Below are 14,315 nucleotides of genomic sequence, written 5' to 3' on the forward strand. Positions count from 1 at the left end.
TTTACCGATTTACCCATGCAATTTTCCAAAAATTGCAATTCAATCACTTTAATCAACAATTCAAATTAAACATAGAATTTAAACCATAAAATATTATTTTCCAACATTTTAAAAATGTGAAAATAATATTTTTATTTCTTATTTTCGTGACAAATTTGTAATTTTTCCAAAATTAAATTTTGGTCCCTGAACTTTTTAAAGTTTATACTTTGGTCACCAAACTTGACCAAATATATAATTTGATCACTAAATAAATCCATTTATGAAATAACATTATTTTTTTGTAAAATCACCACTTAATTCCTTAAATTTTCCCCAAATTTTCTACTTTAACCTTCAAACTTTCAAAATTTTCATTTTGGTCATTATCTAAATTTTTGGGGTTTTACATCTCAAGTCTACTTTCCATATAGAAATATACATAGTAATAGTATGCACTCACCTTGGCCTCACTTAGTCAAAGCAAAACACTTATAACTCTTGTACGTTTTTATAATCTCGAATCATCTGGATCTTGTCTTCGTTCAAAATATACACAATAATACGATCTAAATGAATATCGGAGTTCATATTACTATTAATCAATTATCATTTACTTAGGCTAAACAAAGCTCTTAATTTAAAATTTTTGAACTGAATAGTATATGTACTCTAATTCCAGTACAAATACTTCCTCACTAGTATGATACTATACTTCAGTATCGATACCCATTCGGTATTATGGAATTTAGTTTCTAAAAATAGTAATGATATTTTCCCATTGGTATCGATACCCTTGAATTGATGCTACTCCTTCGGTATCGATATTGTTCTTTTAATTCATATAATTTCATCTTATGGTATCGATATTGTTCTTCCAGTATCGATACTCAAACCCAGAATTCACATATTTTTGCTTTGAAGTATCGGTACTGTTCATTCGATACCAATTCACATATTTTTGCTTTGGAGTATCGGTACTGTTCATCTGATAACAATACCCTTGCCCAGAACTTACTCTTTTCAACCCAAAAATTTACCATAACTTATTTAAATCTTTCACTTTAACCTCCTTTCAAGCTTTTAAACTCAACTACACTTATTAAAACCAACTTAAAATACTTTAATACTCATTAATATCCAAAATCTCACTAGAACACTTGAAACCAAAAATCATACCAATTAATCAACTTTGTTCTTAATCCTTTCTAACACTTTAGATTGCTTATTCCTACTTATGACAAGTCAAATATAATTCCTAAATCCACTTACTAACCCTTTCTCATCAATTTAATCAAAAACCCTTTTTACTTAATCATTCATAACTTGTTCATCTTTTTGTTTTTACTTCTCTTTCAGCTTCCTTAAGCTTTCCTAACACCACCCTCAATGACCTAGAATTAAGTGGATGACTTGGATAAGTCTGAAAAAGTTGATGAACTTATATGTTGTACCGTCTATAAGGGTTAGAAACCCCGAATCAAGCACGTCGACATTTCTTGATATCGTTGCAATACAAAAATGAAATAAATACCATTGGACTACTTGTTCGTCTCCCTAAGATCCATTCAACGATGATTATGAAGGTGATTAGTTCAAATAGAGCAATCAATATTAAGAAGTGAATAATGGTGAAGTACCTCAGTCTAAATGCTTGGCAAGTATCGCAGTGTTGGGATTGGATAATTTAATTGGACTCGAAATCCTGATAATTCGATATAAATCCTAAATACTATAAATTGTTGTTTCACTCTCATTGGTTTAAATTACTAAGAATTCTTCAAGAAACCAAAATGTCTAAAATGCCTCTGATTGCCTGAATAATGGAATCGTTCTTGTCATATCTGAAATCTCAAGTAACTCTGATGTAAAAGATTCTGAATACCTTCCTGATTACTTAGTGCATCCAATAAATATCTGAATACTATATGATCTTGATAAATCACTTCTCGAATGACTGATGAATCTGTTAGTTATCAAACCCCATTCTTATAGGGATATTTGTTTCTGAAATCCTATCAATTTACAAAAGTTTTGTGGTTCTATACCTTATAAATAGCAAGTGCCTCCGGAAAATAAATGGATCATCTAATGTGTTCCATATGTACTATATGATTGTTTTATCTATTCTGAAATGTGATTTACCAAAGTTTATGGTTTATTGTATCTTTTAACTATTGATATTTTGATTTACTGATGTATTGATTTACTGTTTACAAACTATGGCTACATGATATGTGTTATCTGGTTACCTGTTTTCGCTGGAAAATATAATCGTCCTTGATTTATGGATCATGAAATCTACTATTTACTGTACGAACCATTTATTTGGATATTGTTGGCAGGATTATGGAGTATGGAGGTTCAGCTCTGATCAAGCTGGTAATTCCTTATGGACCTAAGGTATTCCTTGGGTAGACTCTAAGGCCCCAAGGCACTCCCTTAGTATGGGGACTGTATTTTGGTGTACGGATGGAGGACATTCATGTGATTTAAATAACTACATTGTCATTTTTACAACATTCTATTGGATCATGATTTTGATATTAAAATTACTGCTCAATCTTATTTCTACTAGATAATGTACGGGTAGGAGTCTGAAGTACGGAGGTTCAACTCTGATCAAGCTGGTAAATCCTTATGGACCTAAGGAGACCCTTAGGTAAGCCATAGGCCCCAAGGTACTCCCTTAGGGTGGATCCTTTGCTGTGTGCTTAGGGTAAGTCCTTATGGATGCAGCTCTAGGGAAACTGCATATCGGTGTTCGATTAGATGGTATTATTGTGGTTTTAAAATATATTTTAAACTACTAATGGTTTTAAAGGATCTGTATACATTTCTCTATTTTGTTGGAACACACTAGGCTCTCCAATTCAATATTCTGAATATGTCTCTCTCTGAATACTTCCTTCAGACTGTAAATTCCTATTTTGTAACTGAAGGCTTAACTAATGGAATATGAATTCACCGCTAGATTCTGATGATGACTATCCCGCTAAGGAATTTATGTTTTACCTTACACCTGATGGCCTATTGCATTCATCTAGTAGTTCTGTATTACTGAGCTTCCAAAAGCTCACTCTTTACTCACCATTTCAGGTTAAAAGAATCACTCCAGTGCAGCTATCAACTTCATTTTTGGGAGTTCCTTCGGCTTTGCTTGTAGAGTACGATACAATGTGTATTTAGGGGGCATGTAGGTTACATTTGGTTTTTTATATACCAAGTCTGAAACTTGTATGATCTTAATTATGTTTGTAATATATGAATGATTTTCTGAACTTGTAATTTTTTTATAAATTGTTGTAGTCTGAAACTTGTATGATTTAGAGATTTTCTCGGATTTGAGGGGTTTAAGTAAGTTATTCATTCAAAAACTTGAATTATGAGAAGTATTTTTCCAAAAAAAAATACATCGAAATTAGGCTCAATAAACGATTGATGTAAGCTATCTGAGAATTAAAGGTCGAAGTTTTAGATTGATTCTTGTTAACTTTAAGTGGGTTTCGTGGAAAATCAATTCAATTAGAAGAAATGAATGGGAAAAACATTTTAATATTGTTATTACTATGAATAACGACCAATGACATACGCGATTAACCGCGATAGTTGTCAAAGGAGTTGACAGATTTTTACTGAAAATGAAAAAATAATGATCACATTATCACTTCATTAATGATTTAATAGTTCAATAATAAAAATAATTCAAAAATACTAGTGACAAAATTGAAATAAGATATAGTTTAGTGACCAAAATTTCAATGCCTAATATTAAATTTTACCCTTAAAGTTATAAAGAATATCTATTGTTAATTGATATATTTGATATCAAATTCCAATCTATGCGTGATACACTTGGCAATTATTAGGTTACATTTAACAACGAAAACAAAACAATCCCAAAAAGGACAAAAACCTTCCTCTTTCACTATAGTCATTGAGTCCATTCACTCTATCTATCTGAAAACAGACACCACTTTTTTTTCTTTATAATCATCTATATTTGATTTATTAATCTACTAATCAAATCAAATATTGCAGAAGCGAAGACGACCCTTCAAATCTAGATTACTCCATTCACAAATGTTAGAATTCGAACCTCTAATTTTATTTAAAAATATAATATTTTATCTTACCAGACAAACTGATTGTTAATAACTTACGTAATTTTCGTATAGAACTCCCACCCTCTTTACACCATTATTGAAAACCCTAGCCCCTCCAGGCCACTAACAAGAGTCCTAAATCTCTGTCATTTTGCTAAGGTTGGGTTTGATTCACAAATGGGTATTTGGAAAGCTATATTATTCCGACGCCAGAGAGTGTTAAATCCGTATACGCACGCAATAAAAGTATACCCAATAATTAGTAAGGTCCTTTTCCAGATCATCATTCTTTCCTGTTTGAATACTGAAATTTGAGGTCAGATTTCAAACCCCAAAAGATAATGGTGTTGGGGGCTTGCAGTGGGGAATCGAAAGATATGATTAAGAGGGGATAAAAAAATACACCAATCAATAACGAATCTAAAAATATTTTTTTAAAATGAGCACATATATATTGATAATATAAATTTTTTAAAAATAAAATATATGCAAATAAAATTTCGAATAGATATAATGATAATCTAAAATTATAATTTAAAAAAAAAAATCAAATCTTAGAATAGATACTTGCCTACTCTAAATAAGTAGTGGATCAGCCACTGATGCTAGTAGATATCAAACGGTTATGAGTTGAATTGGGTAGGTACATATTGTTCCACATTACACGTGAATACGTGTTTCATATTTTCCACCTTAGGCCATTTGATTCAATCTCTTTAACTTGCCATTCAATTTTGTCGGTCCAAAAGTCATTGATAATCCTCATCACCGTATATAATCGCCAGATTTCATATGCAAACTATCAATGTATGTGACTTCGATTGTTGTTGTGTTTTCTTATAATTTATTTGATTAAATATAATAACAATTAAATTAAAACTAATATTTACGTGAAATGTTTGAAAACTTATCAAATAAATATAAAAAATATATATATATATATATGTATTTTCAGAATATAAAAAAATATTATGAAAGAAAAACCAAAACCAAAGTAATCTAAACTAAAATTAATTATCTAAAAATTTCAACAACAAAAAGTTGATCGAAGGAACTGATATCAGCTCAAAATCCATGGTAAAGGTGACATTGAGGTTTTAAGTTTCAGCTTCAAGATTAAAGCCCAACAATGATATGGATTCAACCCCATTACTTTATTTTATTCAGAGTTCAGTTTAATTTCCTTTTCCTCTTAATCAAATAATAAATGATAAAGTTTCAAAATAATTACTAAATTATCTTAAACTATTTTTTTAGATATTAATAGATATTAGTTTTTCTTATTTTATTATAAAATAAGTATCATATCAGTATAATCATTAATTTGTATGATATGACAAATTAAAATAAATATTATATATGAATTATTTTATTATATCAAAATATTAAATTCAAGTTTAATAAAATTTTGATCATGAAGTTTTATATCTAAGTGTTATTGGTGAATCTTGTTAGTCATATGACATATCATTTGTTGTCAATATATTAGTAAAATTTTAACTCTCGTCTAACTCAAAAATATTGGAATGAGGTTAAACATATTTAGTTATATTCAAGGCACAAAAGACAAGAAGGACACTCTATGAAATAAACTATTGTTGTCACTTCTTCTAATCGTAGTAAGATTTTGGCTATTAATGAGTACTCGTGAATGTGTGCGGTTAAGATTTGTAATTCATCATATACAAAAAGATTATGATTTATACTATAAAAAGAAATTTCAAAAGTCTTATATGAAAATAATACAATTTTCATTACACATATTAAGGAAGGATGCATAGAGGGTGATAAAACAAAACAATCTCATTGAAAATTTTCTTCACTCATTATCTACAAAAAAATAATGAAAATATTAATGTTCAACATATTCGTTAAATGAGAATTTGACAAATCTTAAGTGATACCCGAAAATTACTTACATGTGCTCATATTTTGTGTGTAGGAAGACTAATCTGAGAAAATATTATTGGAGAATGCATACTTCTCTAGTCTTAGACATGGTATCATATGTCTTTTTCATGTTTACATGTTAATGAGTCATTTGTGTTCCCTCTCGTAATTAGATAATTTAATTTCTTATTTGACGCGTAAATATATAATTATTTGAATGACATATTTTCTTAAATTAAATCGATGGCCAACAACTTTAAGTTGTCACGATATTCTGGACAAGCTTTAAGATATCGAGTTATTGATTGAGTAGAAATGAGGATTAGGGGTATATTTTTAGTAATTAGAATTTTCATATTTTTAGCGTGATAACTAGAATTTTATTTATTAATTTGTGTTTTGGTAATAAAAATATTGTTTTTAGTTCTAATAGATATCCTATTTAAATATAAAATTGATAGCTTGCATCCCACCCAAGTTGAGTGGTTCACTAGATGTATGACATGCGATTGTGCCTCATATCTGTTACGCTATTGTTGAGTAATAGGTTTCACACAATATGTTCCAGTATCAATCATTTACTTAAACAATTTACAAAATGTTAACACATGGGGAAGTCAAATGTTGATTGAGGGAAGAAGTATAGCGAGTGGCTAGAGATGTGGGAGACACGATATGATCGTATTATCGATCACAATTTTTTTAAACCTTGATATGATAATTTTGAGCAACTACATAAGATGGGTCATGCAACACGAGAAGCCATATCTATTGTTTGATGAGTAACGAATTGAGTTTATTCATCATCGTAGGAATATACGTCCACCGACACAATATCATCTTCTCCTAACTAATCAGGGAATAACGAACTTTTCTGACTTGTCCTTAACAGTGCCTTTCAAAACAACACAACATACACCATCGTCGGCACTAATGCAATATTCATCATATTATGTTCCATTAATGCCTAGTTCACCACAAGATTATTATACACTCGTAATATTTGACTCGATATTTGCCTCACATGCATCGTATTTTAAGAGTGTTACTCCTTTATTGCCACCACATTCGGTCCAACCAATACAATCGATCACATCATTTTTCCCAATTTTTTGTAGCTCTCATTGAGTAATAGGATAGTTGATCATACACCTCTGCGATCGTTATTCTATACATATCATTCATCATCAGCAACACACATTGAAGATGCCAATATTAGACATAACACCAATCAAGATGATAAAAATAGTGAGGATGACAATCATGTTGAAGAACGACTAATACAAAAAGATCCCAAATAAAATAGACGACCACCGCCTTGTAAAATTCATTCGCAAAAACTCATTGCTAGACAATACAATTTTTTTCTTCAATTTTATAATTTATCAATATTATTATTATTTTCTTTTTATAATGTCATATTTTTTAGTTATTATAAATATCTTATCAATGTTATAAAGATTTTGGTTTTATTTTGTATCCCCTATTTTGATTTTTTTTAAATTTTATCCCTTATTTTAATTTTATGCTTTCGTCTTTCATTTAATACATGCAAGTTGTTGACTGATTTCCACATTAAGGGAAAGTGTGTTTTATGAAATGCACATTCCAAAACAGTGTTTTGAAAATTGGATCGGATCGGCCGGTTCAAACGTGAACCGCTGCTTTGTCCGATCAATTCTACCCCGGTTGAATCGATTCTAGTGAACCGTAAGGAACCGTTCGAACCGGCTTTGAACCGCTCGAATCGGACCGGACCGTGAACCGGTTCAACCTAATTTTTTTTTTATTAAATGTTTTTAGTATTTTTATTTAATATTTAAAATAATTATGACTTCGTCCGGTTCTTACGACCGGTCTGACCGGTTGAACCAGTGAACCGGTAGCACGGCCGGTTCGCTGCCCGGTCTGGTTCTGAAAACCATGTTCCAAAATATTTAAATATAAATATAATTTTTATGCTTAATTTTAACATGGATAAACAACATTGATAGTCTTTTATTTTATTGGTTCATTCGATTTTAGTCATCACTTTAAAGAAAGTTTAGTTTTAATCACTTGCGCTATTGATTCAATACAATTTGATCACTCAACCATTAACTCTCGTGATCCTAATAATTGATGTCGAAGTTGATATTAAAAATATATAAAATCTCAACAATGATCATATAGAAACATTATCCATGATATCACCACACGACTTTACTAGAAACTGAAGTTCATTGTGAATGCCAACAACTTGTCTTACACGGTTGGTCACATAGATGGATTTTATATCTTTTCCTAGTGTCAAGTGAGACTTTTGTACTAGGGTAAATGGAGTAAACGGTAGAAGAATAAAATCGTATTAAACCGATAACATAAAGGATTAGAATCCAACTTTTATTTTTAATTCACAACTAAAATCAAACGAATCAAAAACATAATGGATCACCAAAGTTGTTTACCCTTTTAACATTCATGTACTATATGATGTTAAATATATATATATATATATATATATATATATATATATATATATATATATATATACAATTAGGTATTTAATTTTTTTTCTAATGGTATAGTAAGATACTTAACTTTCTTTAATTTTACAATTATGAATCTAATTTATTTTTGGTTCATATTTGTATTCAATTTTTATTTTAAAATGCAATTAGGTCCTTACTATTTTTTAATTATGTGTCTATACTTAAATTTTAATATCCTTCTTTTGAATATATAACATATATTATATATTTAATAAAACATATTAAAATTACAAGTATAGGCCAATCAAAATTAAGCATATATAATTGAAAACATTTGATACCTAATTTTATCAAATAAAAAAATAATTACTTAATTACATAAAAAAAATTATATAGTTAATTACATTTAAAAAAATAAGTACCATATTACACATAAATATCAAAATTGATACCAAAAGTTATATTTACCCTTTATTTAAAGATACTGTTTATAAAGGAATTTATTGCAATAACTTCCTCTTATTTTTCTAGGCTTCTTTGTCACTCGCTTCTCTCGCTCTTTCTCTGTCTTTCGACTCTTATATTTTCCCCTTTGGATTGGTTCGTCCATTTGATCGCCGGAACTTCACCGCCGTTATACGAGCTGCCCGCATTCCGGCGATCTGCCTTTTCTGACGACTCTTTTCGAATTTTCGATCAATTAATGGTGACAAGAATCCAACCATTTCTCGAGAAACAAACAGAAGAATCTAATGGAAATCCCCATTTTTGAATTTAGTTTCTTAGGGGCAATTATGTCATGTATTCCGATCTATTGAAACCTCAAAATCACCGATGTCGACTTCCTAATCCCTAGCTCCATCAGTCAACCTGATCGTTGTTATGTTTTTATTTTTTGGGGGTCAAAATGTTCAAGAAAATTATCAAAGGAAGCAAGAAGTATTCCAAATCGAATTCAACGGTAACGGATACTGGTTCCCGTCCACCAGGTTCCGGTAATCTCGTGTCGGGTCCAATCACAAATGTTGTCGTCAACCATGCTTCCAGACCCGGCCAGGGAGCACCAACCACGAATTCCAGCAGCCCTGTGGTCCAACTCCCACCCCCAATGACCACCATCGAACCCTTGCCGTTATTACGAGACACCCCCGTTTCGGAAAGACAAACCCTATTCTTGCGAAAGCTACAGATTTGTTGCTTCCTATTCGATTTCAACGATGTCTTAAAATCGGCCCGAGAAAAAGAATTCAAGCGGCAAACGTTGCTGGAACTTGTCGATTTTATTCAATCTGGGTCTAGCAAAATCACGGAGATATGCCAGGAAGAGATGATTAAAATGATTGGAGTCAACATTTTTCGGTCCCTCCCTCCAGCGTCTCACGAAAATACGGGGCAAGTAGCCTCGGATCCTGAAGAAGAGGAACATTATTTGGATCCCTCGTGGCCACATTTACAGATTGTATACGAGCTTCTTTTGAGATATGTTGTGTGCACGGATACGGATACTAGGGTTGCAAAGAAATTCATTGGTCATTCGTTCGTTTTGAAGTTGCTTGATTTGTTTGAATCGGAGGATATCAGGGAAAGAGAGCTTTTGAAAACGATTCTTCATAGGATTTATGGTAAATTCATGGTGCATCGACCCTTCATTAGGAAGGCTATAAATAATATTTTCTATAGGTTTATATATGAAACAGAGAGGCATAGTGGGATCGGGGAGCTTTTGGAGATTCTAGGGAGTATTATTAATGGTTTCGCTTTGCCTATGAAAGAGGAACATAAGTTGTTCCTTGTGAGAGGGTTGATTCCTTTGCATAAGCCGAAACCTATTGTCATGTATCATCAGCAGTTGTCATATTGTATAACACAGTTTGTTGAGAAGGACTATAAGCTGGCTGATACGGTTATCAGAGGGTTGTTGAAGTATTGGCCTATGACTAATTGTCAGAAGGAAGTTCTCTTCCTCGGGGAACTTGAGGAAGTACTTGAAGCAACGCAGTCTGCAGAGTTCAAACGATGTATGGTTCCTCTTTTCAGACAGATTGCACGTTGCCTCAATAGCTTACATTTCCAGGTAACTTTTAAGGGCTTTTATCTTTTGAATACTTTGCTATGTGTCTGCAAATTCCAATAGCTTGAGTTGTCAATCACCTTTAGGAACCAATGGTATTTTGAATAGTTATATCTTGAATTGTTTCTAGGATGTGATGATAAATCGTATGAACTTTTAAGACCTTTTTCTTCTAAACATCACTCCGAGTATGCTAATTCCAATAGCTCAAGTAGTCAATCCCCTTTCGAAATCAGTACTATTCTGAATTGTGGATTGTTAAAATGTTGCTAGCATGTGAAAGATAAATCATATGAACTTTTAAGGGCTTTTGTCTTTTGGATGTCACTCTGAGTATGCTAATTCTCCAATAGCTTTAGTAGTCAATCACTTTTAGGTACCACTGATATTCTGAATTATGGAATGTTGAAATGTTGTTACTTGCTAGATGTGAAGTTAAATCATATGATAGTAATTAATTTCGATCCCAAGTTGGGAGCTTATGCTATTTCTCCTTTATAAATTTATCATCCTCCAATGTAATTTCTTCTAATTCTGAATGTTGAATGGATATTGATTCATGAAAATTAATCTTTGGTTTCTTGGGAAGGTGCTGCAATGTGATGCATATACCCTTTTTTCCCTCATTCCTGATTTCTTTTCGGAAAGTTGTGCAAACTGTTGCCTAGTTTTAAGCATTATATTTGCATCTGGTTGGTTTCATTCTTTCTGTACCCAGAAGAAATAACTGTAGAGTAGGTCAATTCCCAATTATGTAACCTAGTCTCTACTTTCTCCCACAGTGTAGTTTATCTCAGCTTGTTCGAGTGTGCTACTGTGTCCTGGATTTATGCTGGTTGAGATTCAATCAAGCATCAATTGTTTCTTCTTTGTGTAATGTCTTGCATCATTGATTTTTCTATCCTCTTTGTTTGTAGATAATGTTTTATTTCTATGCTTTCAATTATTTTTAGATCTTATGAATAAATGATGATCCAAATTTCAACTTGTGGTTGCTTAGAAGTTCTTTCTGTTGTTTCATTAAGTGCGTTCTTTATGCTGGTTTCCAGATATCATACTACTCATTGCTTGGTTCCATAAATTGCCTTGCAACCCATTGCCTGTGAATTCTAGATGTTGTGCCCTCTTCATAACTCTCTTTATTATAAATCTTCAGTCTGGTGTTCCTTTATTGATTTACCTACATCTTTTTGCTGATTCATTTCTCTTCCATAATATGTTTGGTAGGAGAGAAAAAGTAAGGAAAAACTACTTTTTTTCCATCTTTTCCTTTGGTAGGAGGCAGTAGAAAGGGAAGGAAAATGGTGCATGTGTACCTTTCTCTTCAAATCCGAGCTGTCAAATGAACAAGTTTATTTAAAACTTTGCTCTTTATCTATTTCTTTCCTTCTATTTTCCGCCCTTGACTTCAAACTCAGTGATGGTTAACTGTACTTCATCTGCAGTTTTCTCTCACCCATTTCCCTTTACTTTATAACCGTTCCTATCATACATATTAAGTCTTGTAGTCTGCATTTTGTCTCTAATACCATATGGTTGGATAATGGATAGTTCTTAATTGATAAGTTTCACCGGACACCTGTGAGGGATCACCTTTTGTCAAGAAGGATAGGGTAAAATATGCCATATGGTTGGATAGTTCAAAGTTGGTCTTGTTCAGCTAAGTTTCTCCTGTGATGGTTACCATCTGGTGAGGATAGAATTTTTGGACTCCTTTTGGTTCACTTTATTAATAAGCTTTCTACTGTGCTAGTTACAATTTAGAATTGTTGGAGGGAGCCGGTTATAAGTATATTGGTTTGTTAACTTGCTTTTGATCTTTGTAGTAAGATAGAACTTTCTTCAGAGTTTTTACTAAGACCCTGTTGTGTTGCAGGTTGCTGAGAGAGCTCTCTTCTTATGGAATAATGAACACATTGTGAGCTTAATTTCCCTGAACCGGCAGGTGATATTACCAATCATATTTGAGGCATTGGAGAGGAATACCCGAAGTCATTGGAATCAGGCAGTTCATGGGTTGACCCTGAATGTGCGGAAGATGTTCATGGAAATGGATGTTGAGTTGTTTGACGAGTGTCAGAGAGAGTTTGCAGAGAAAGAAGCCAGAGCACAAGAGGTGGAAGAGAAAAGACAAATGACATGGAAAAAACTGGCAGATTTGACAGCGGAGAGAGGATGACGTGACATGGTAACAGTCTAATATTACTGTTGGTTTCTTCAGTGTGAGAAGTGATTCGTTTCGTGACGATGGCTCTGCTGAATTTCTCCGTTTTGGTGGTATTATTTTCCTTTTGCCCCCAACTTTTCATCTTTTTAATTGTTATTGTCAATCTGATCAATGAAGATACATTTCAAATGCATGGAATTTGTTAGTATCACACTGAAGATTAAGAATGATATGTGAGGAACGACTTGTATTTTTTTTGTCACCTTATTTGTTCTTCCAACAAAAAGAAAAAGTATCGGATATTTTTGTTTGTATCCTTGGTTCATGAGATTTTCTATAGTTGAGATAAAATTAGGATCAAATCATTGGAATTCAGGCAGTTGGATATCTCAACATCCTTGCCTTGGTTGGTTCATTTATTATTGTTATTGAAAACAGACAGACAGTATTCCCATTGCAAGTGTGCGACCTATATTGCTCGGATTCGGTTGTGGATGCAAGTATTGTGTATGAATATATGTTTGAAGTTGGTATGTTTAATTCTTTTTAACTTTTTATGCAAGAAAGTCCTTAGAGGATCATATCTTCATATTTATGTTAAAATACATGTTGTACACAAGTACTTAAAGAAAAATTGAAGTATTTCAAGAAGGGTGTAATATTATTTAAGAACTGTTAATGTTATCATTTGGAAGACAGGTTGGATCGATTCAGAGATGTTAGATTTTTTATATGTTAGATATTCAGATTACATAATGTGAGAAAACTGTCTTCAAGCCTGATGGAGGTTTAAAGAAAAAGAAGACTTATATTTTAAAACAAGATGTAAAATAAAGAAATTTATTGTGAAGTCTAATTTTATTGAACTAATGATGATTTTAAATACAACTAAAAATTAATTTTTTTCTTGGTAAAGCTTTTGTAAGTATCACCTACGGTTCAAATCAATCAACCCTTCATTATGTCTTCTCTAAGAGAAAATAATTTGATATTGAACATTTTGTTTTTCATGAAAAACAGGAACACTAGCTGCAATAAATTCAGCTTCTACCATAGATTGTGCCATCATATATATATTTTGCAGCACCATAATGTGAATCTTTTAAATTCCTAATTTGTACAAAATATGATTTCATACTCCAGTGTCCCTCCCATACATCTAAGGACTTTTTTAGCATTTATAAGATGTGTTTCAATTGCACAATTCATAAATATGGATAATCTACTTTCATAATATAAGATATCAGGCTTCTATAGAAGGTTTGTTGACTTTTTCTCTGCTTCGTCTTCTTTGTTCAGGTTCTTTTGACACATTAGAGTGTCTATATTCTTGCATTCATCCATTCTGAGGTTTTTTTTTCTCTTCAAATTTTGTTTAACATACTTCTTGTAATATCCTTAACTTAGTCTAGTCGTAAATTGGATCGACAATATTATACAGCTCATCTAAAGGTTCAAAGAAAACAAATTTGCAACATAAAAAACAATTTAAAGTAGCTAGGCGAGAGAGGCATTACAATAATAGATGTGCCAATATCACACATGTCTCGTTTTATCTCAACCTTACCAATTTTTCAATGTATTACGAACATGCCTTGGTCTTTTAATTTAGGTGGAAGTCTTCGTTGGAA

At 31.9% G+C, this 14,315-nt stretch overlaps 1 protein-coding gene across 1 annotated transcript; it reads left to right on the plus strand.

Annotated features, from left to right (window-relative positions):
* The first annotated feature begins 8,983 nt into the window (after positions 1 to 8,983).
* On the plus strand, positions 8,984 to 12,998 carry LOC120180985 (serine/threonine protein phosphatase 2A 57 kDa regulatory subunit B' beta isoform-like). The gene is made up of 2 exons (XM_039186243.1): positions 8,984 to 10,520; positions 12,394 to 12,998. Exons 1-2 carry the CDS (start codon positions 9,354 to 9,356, stop codon positions 12,694 to 12,696), a joined length of 1,470 nt encoding a protein of 489 aa, XP_039042174.1. The 5' UTR covers positions 8,984 to 9,353; the 3' UTR covers positions 12,697 to 12,998.
* The last annotated feature ends 1,317 nt before the right edge of the window (positions 12,999 to 14,315 follow it).

This window comes from Hibiscus syriacus, unplaced genomic scaffold (genome assembly GCF_006381635.1).
Source record: "Hibiscus syriacus cultivar Baekdansim isolate YM2019G1 unplaced genomic scaffold, ASM638163v2 tig00112503_pilon, whole genome shotgun sequence".
Taxonomy (NCBI): domain Eukaryota; kingdom Viridiplantae; phylum Streptophyta; class Magnoliopsida; order Malvales; family Malvaceae; genus Hibiscus; species Hibiscus syriacus.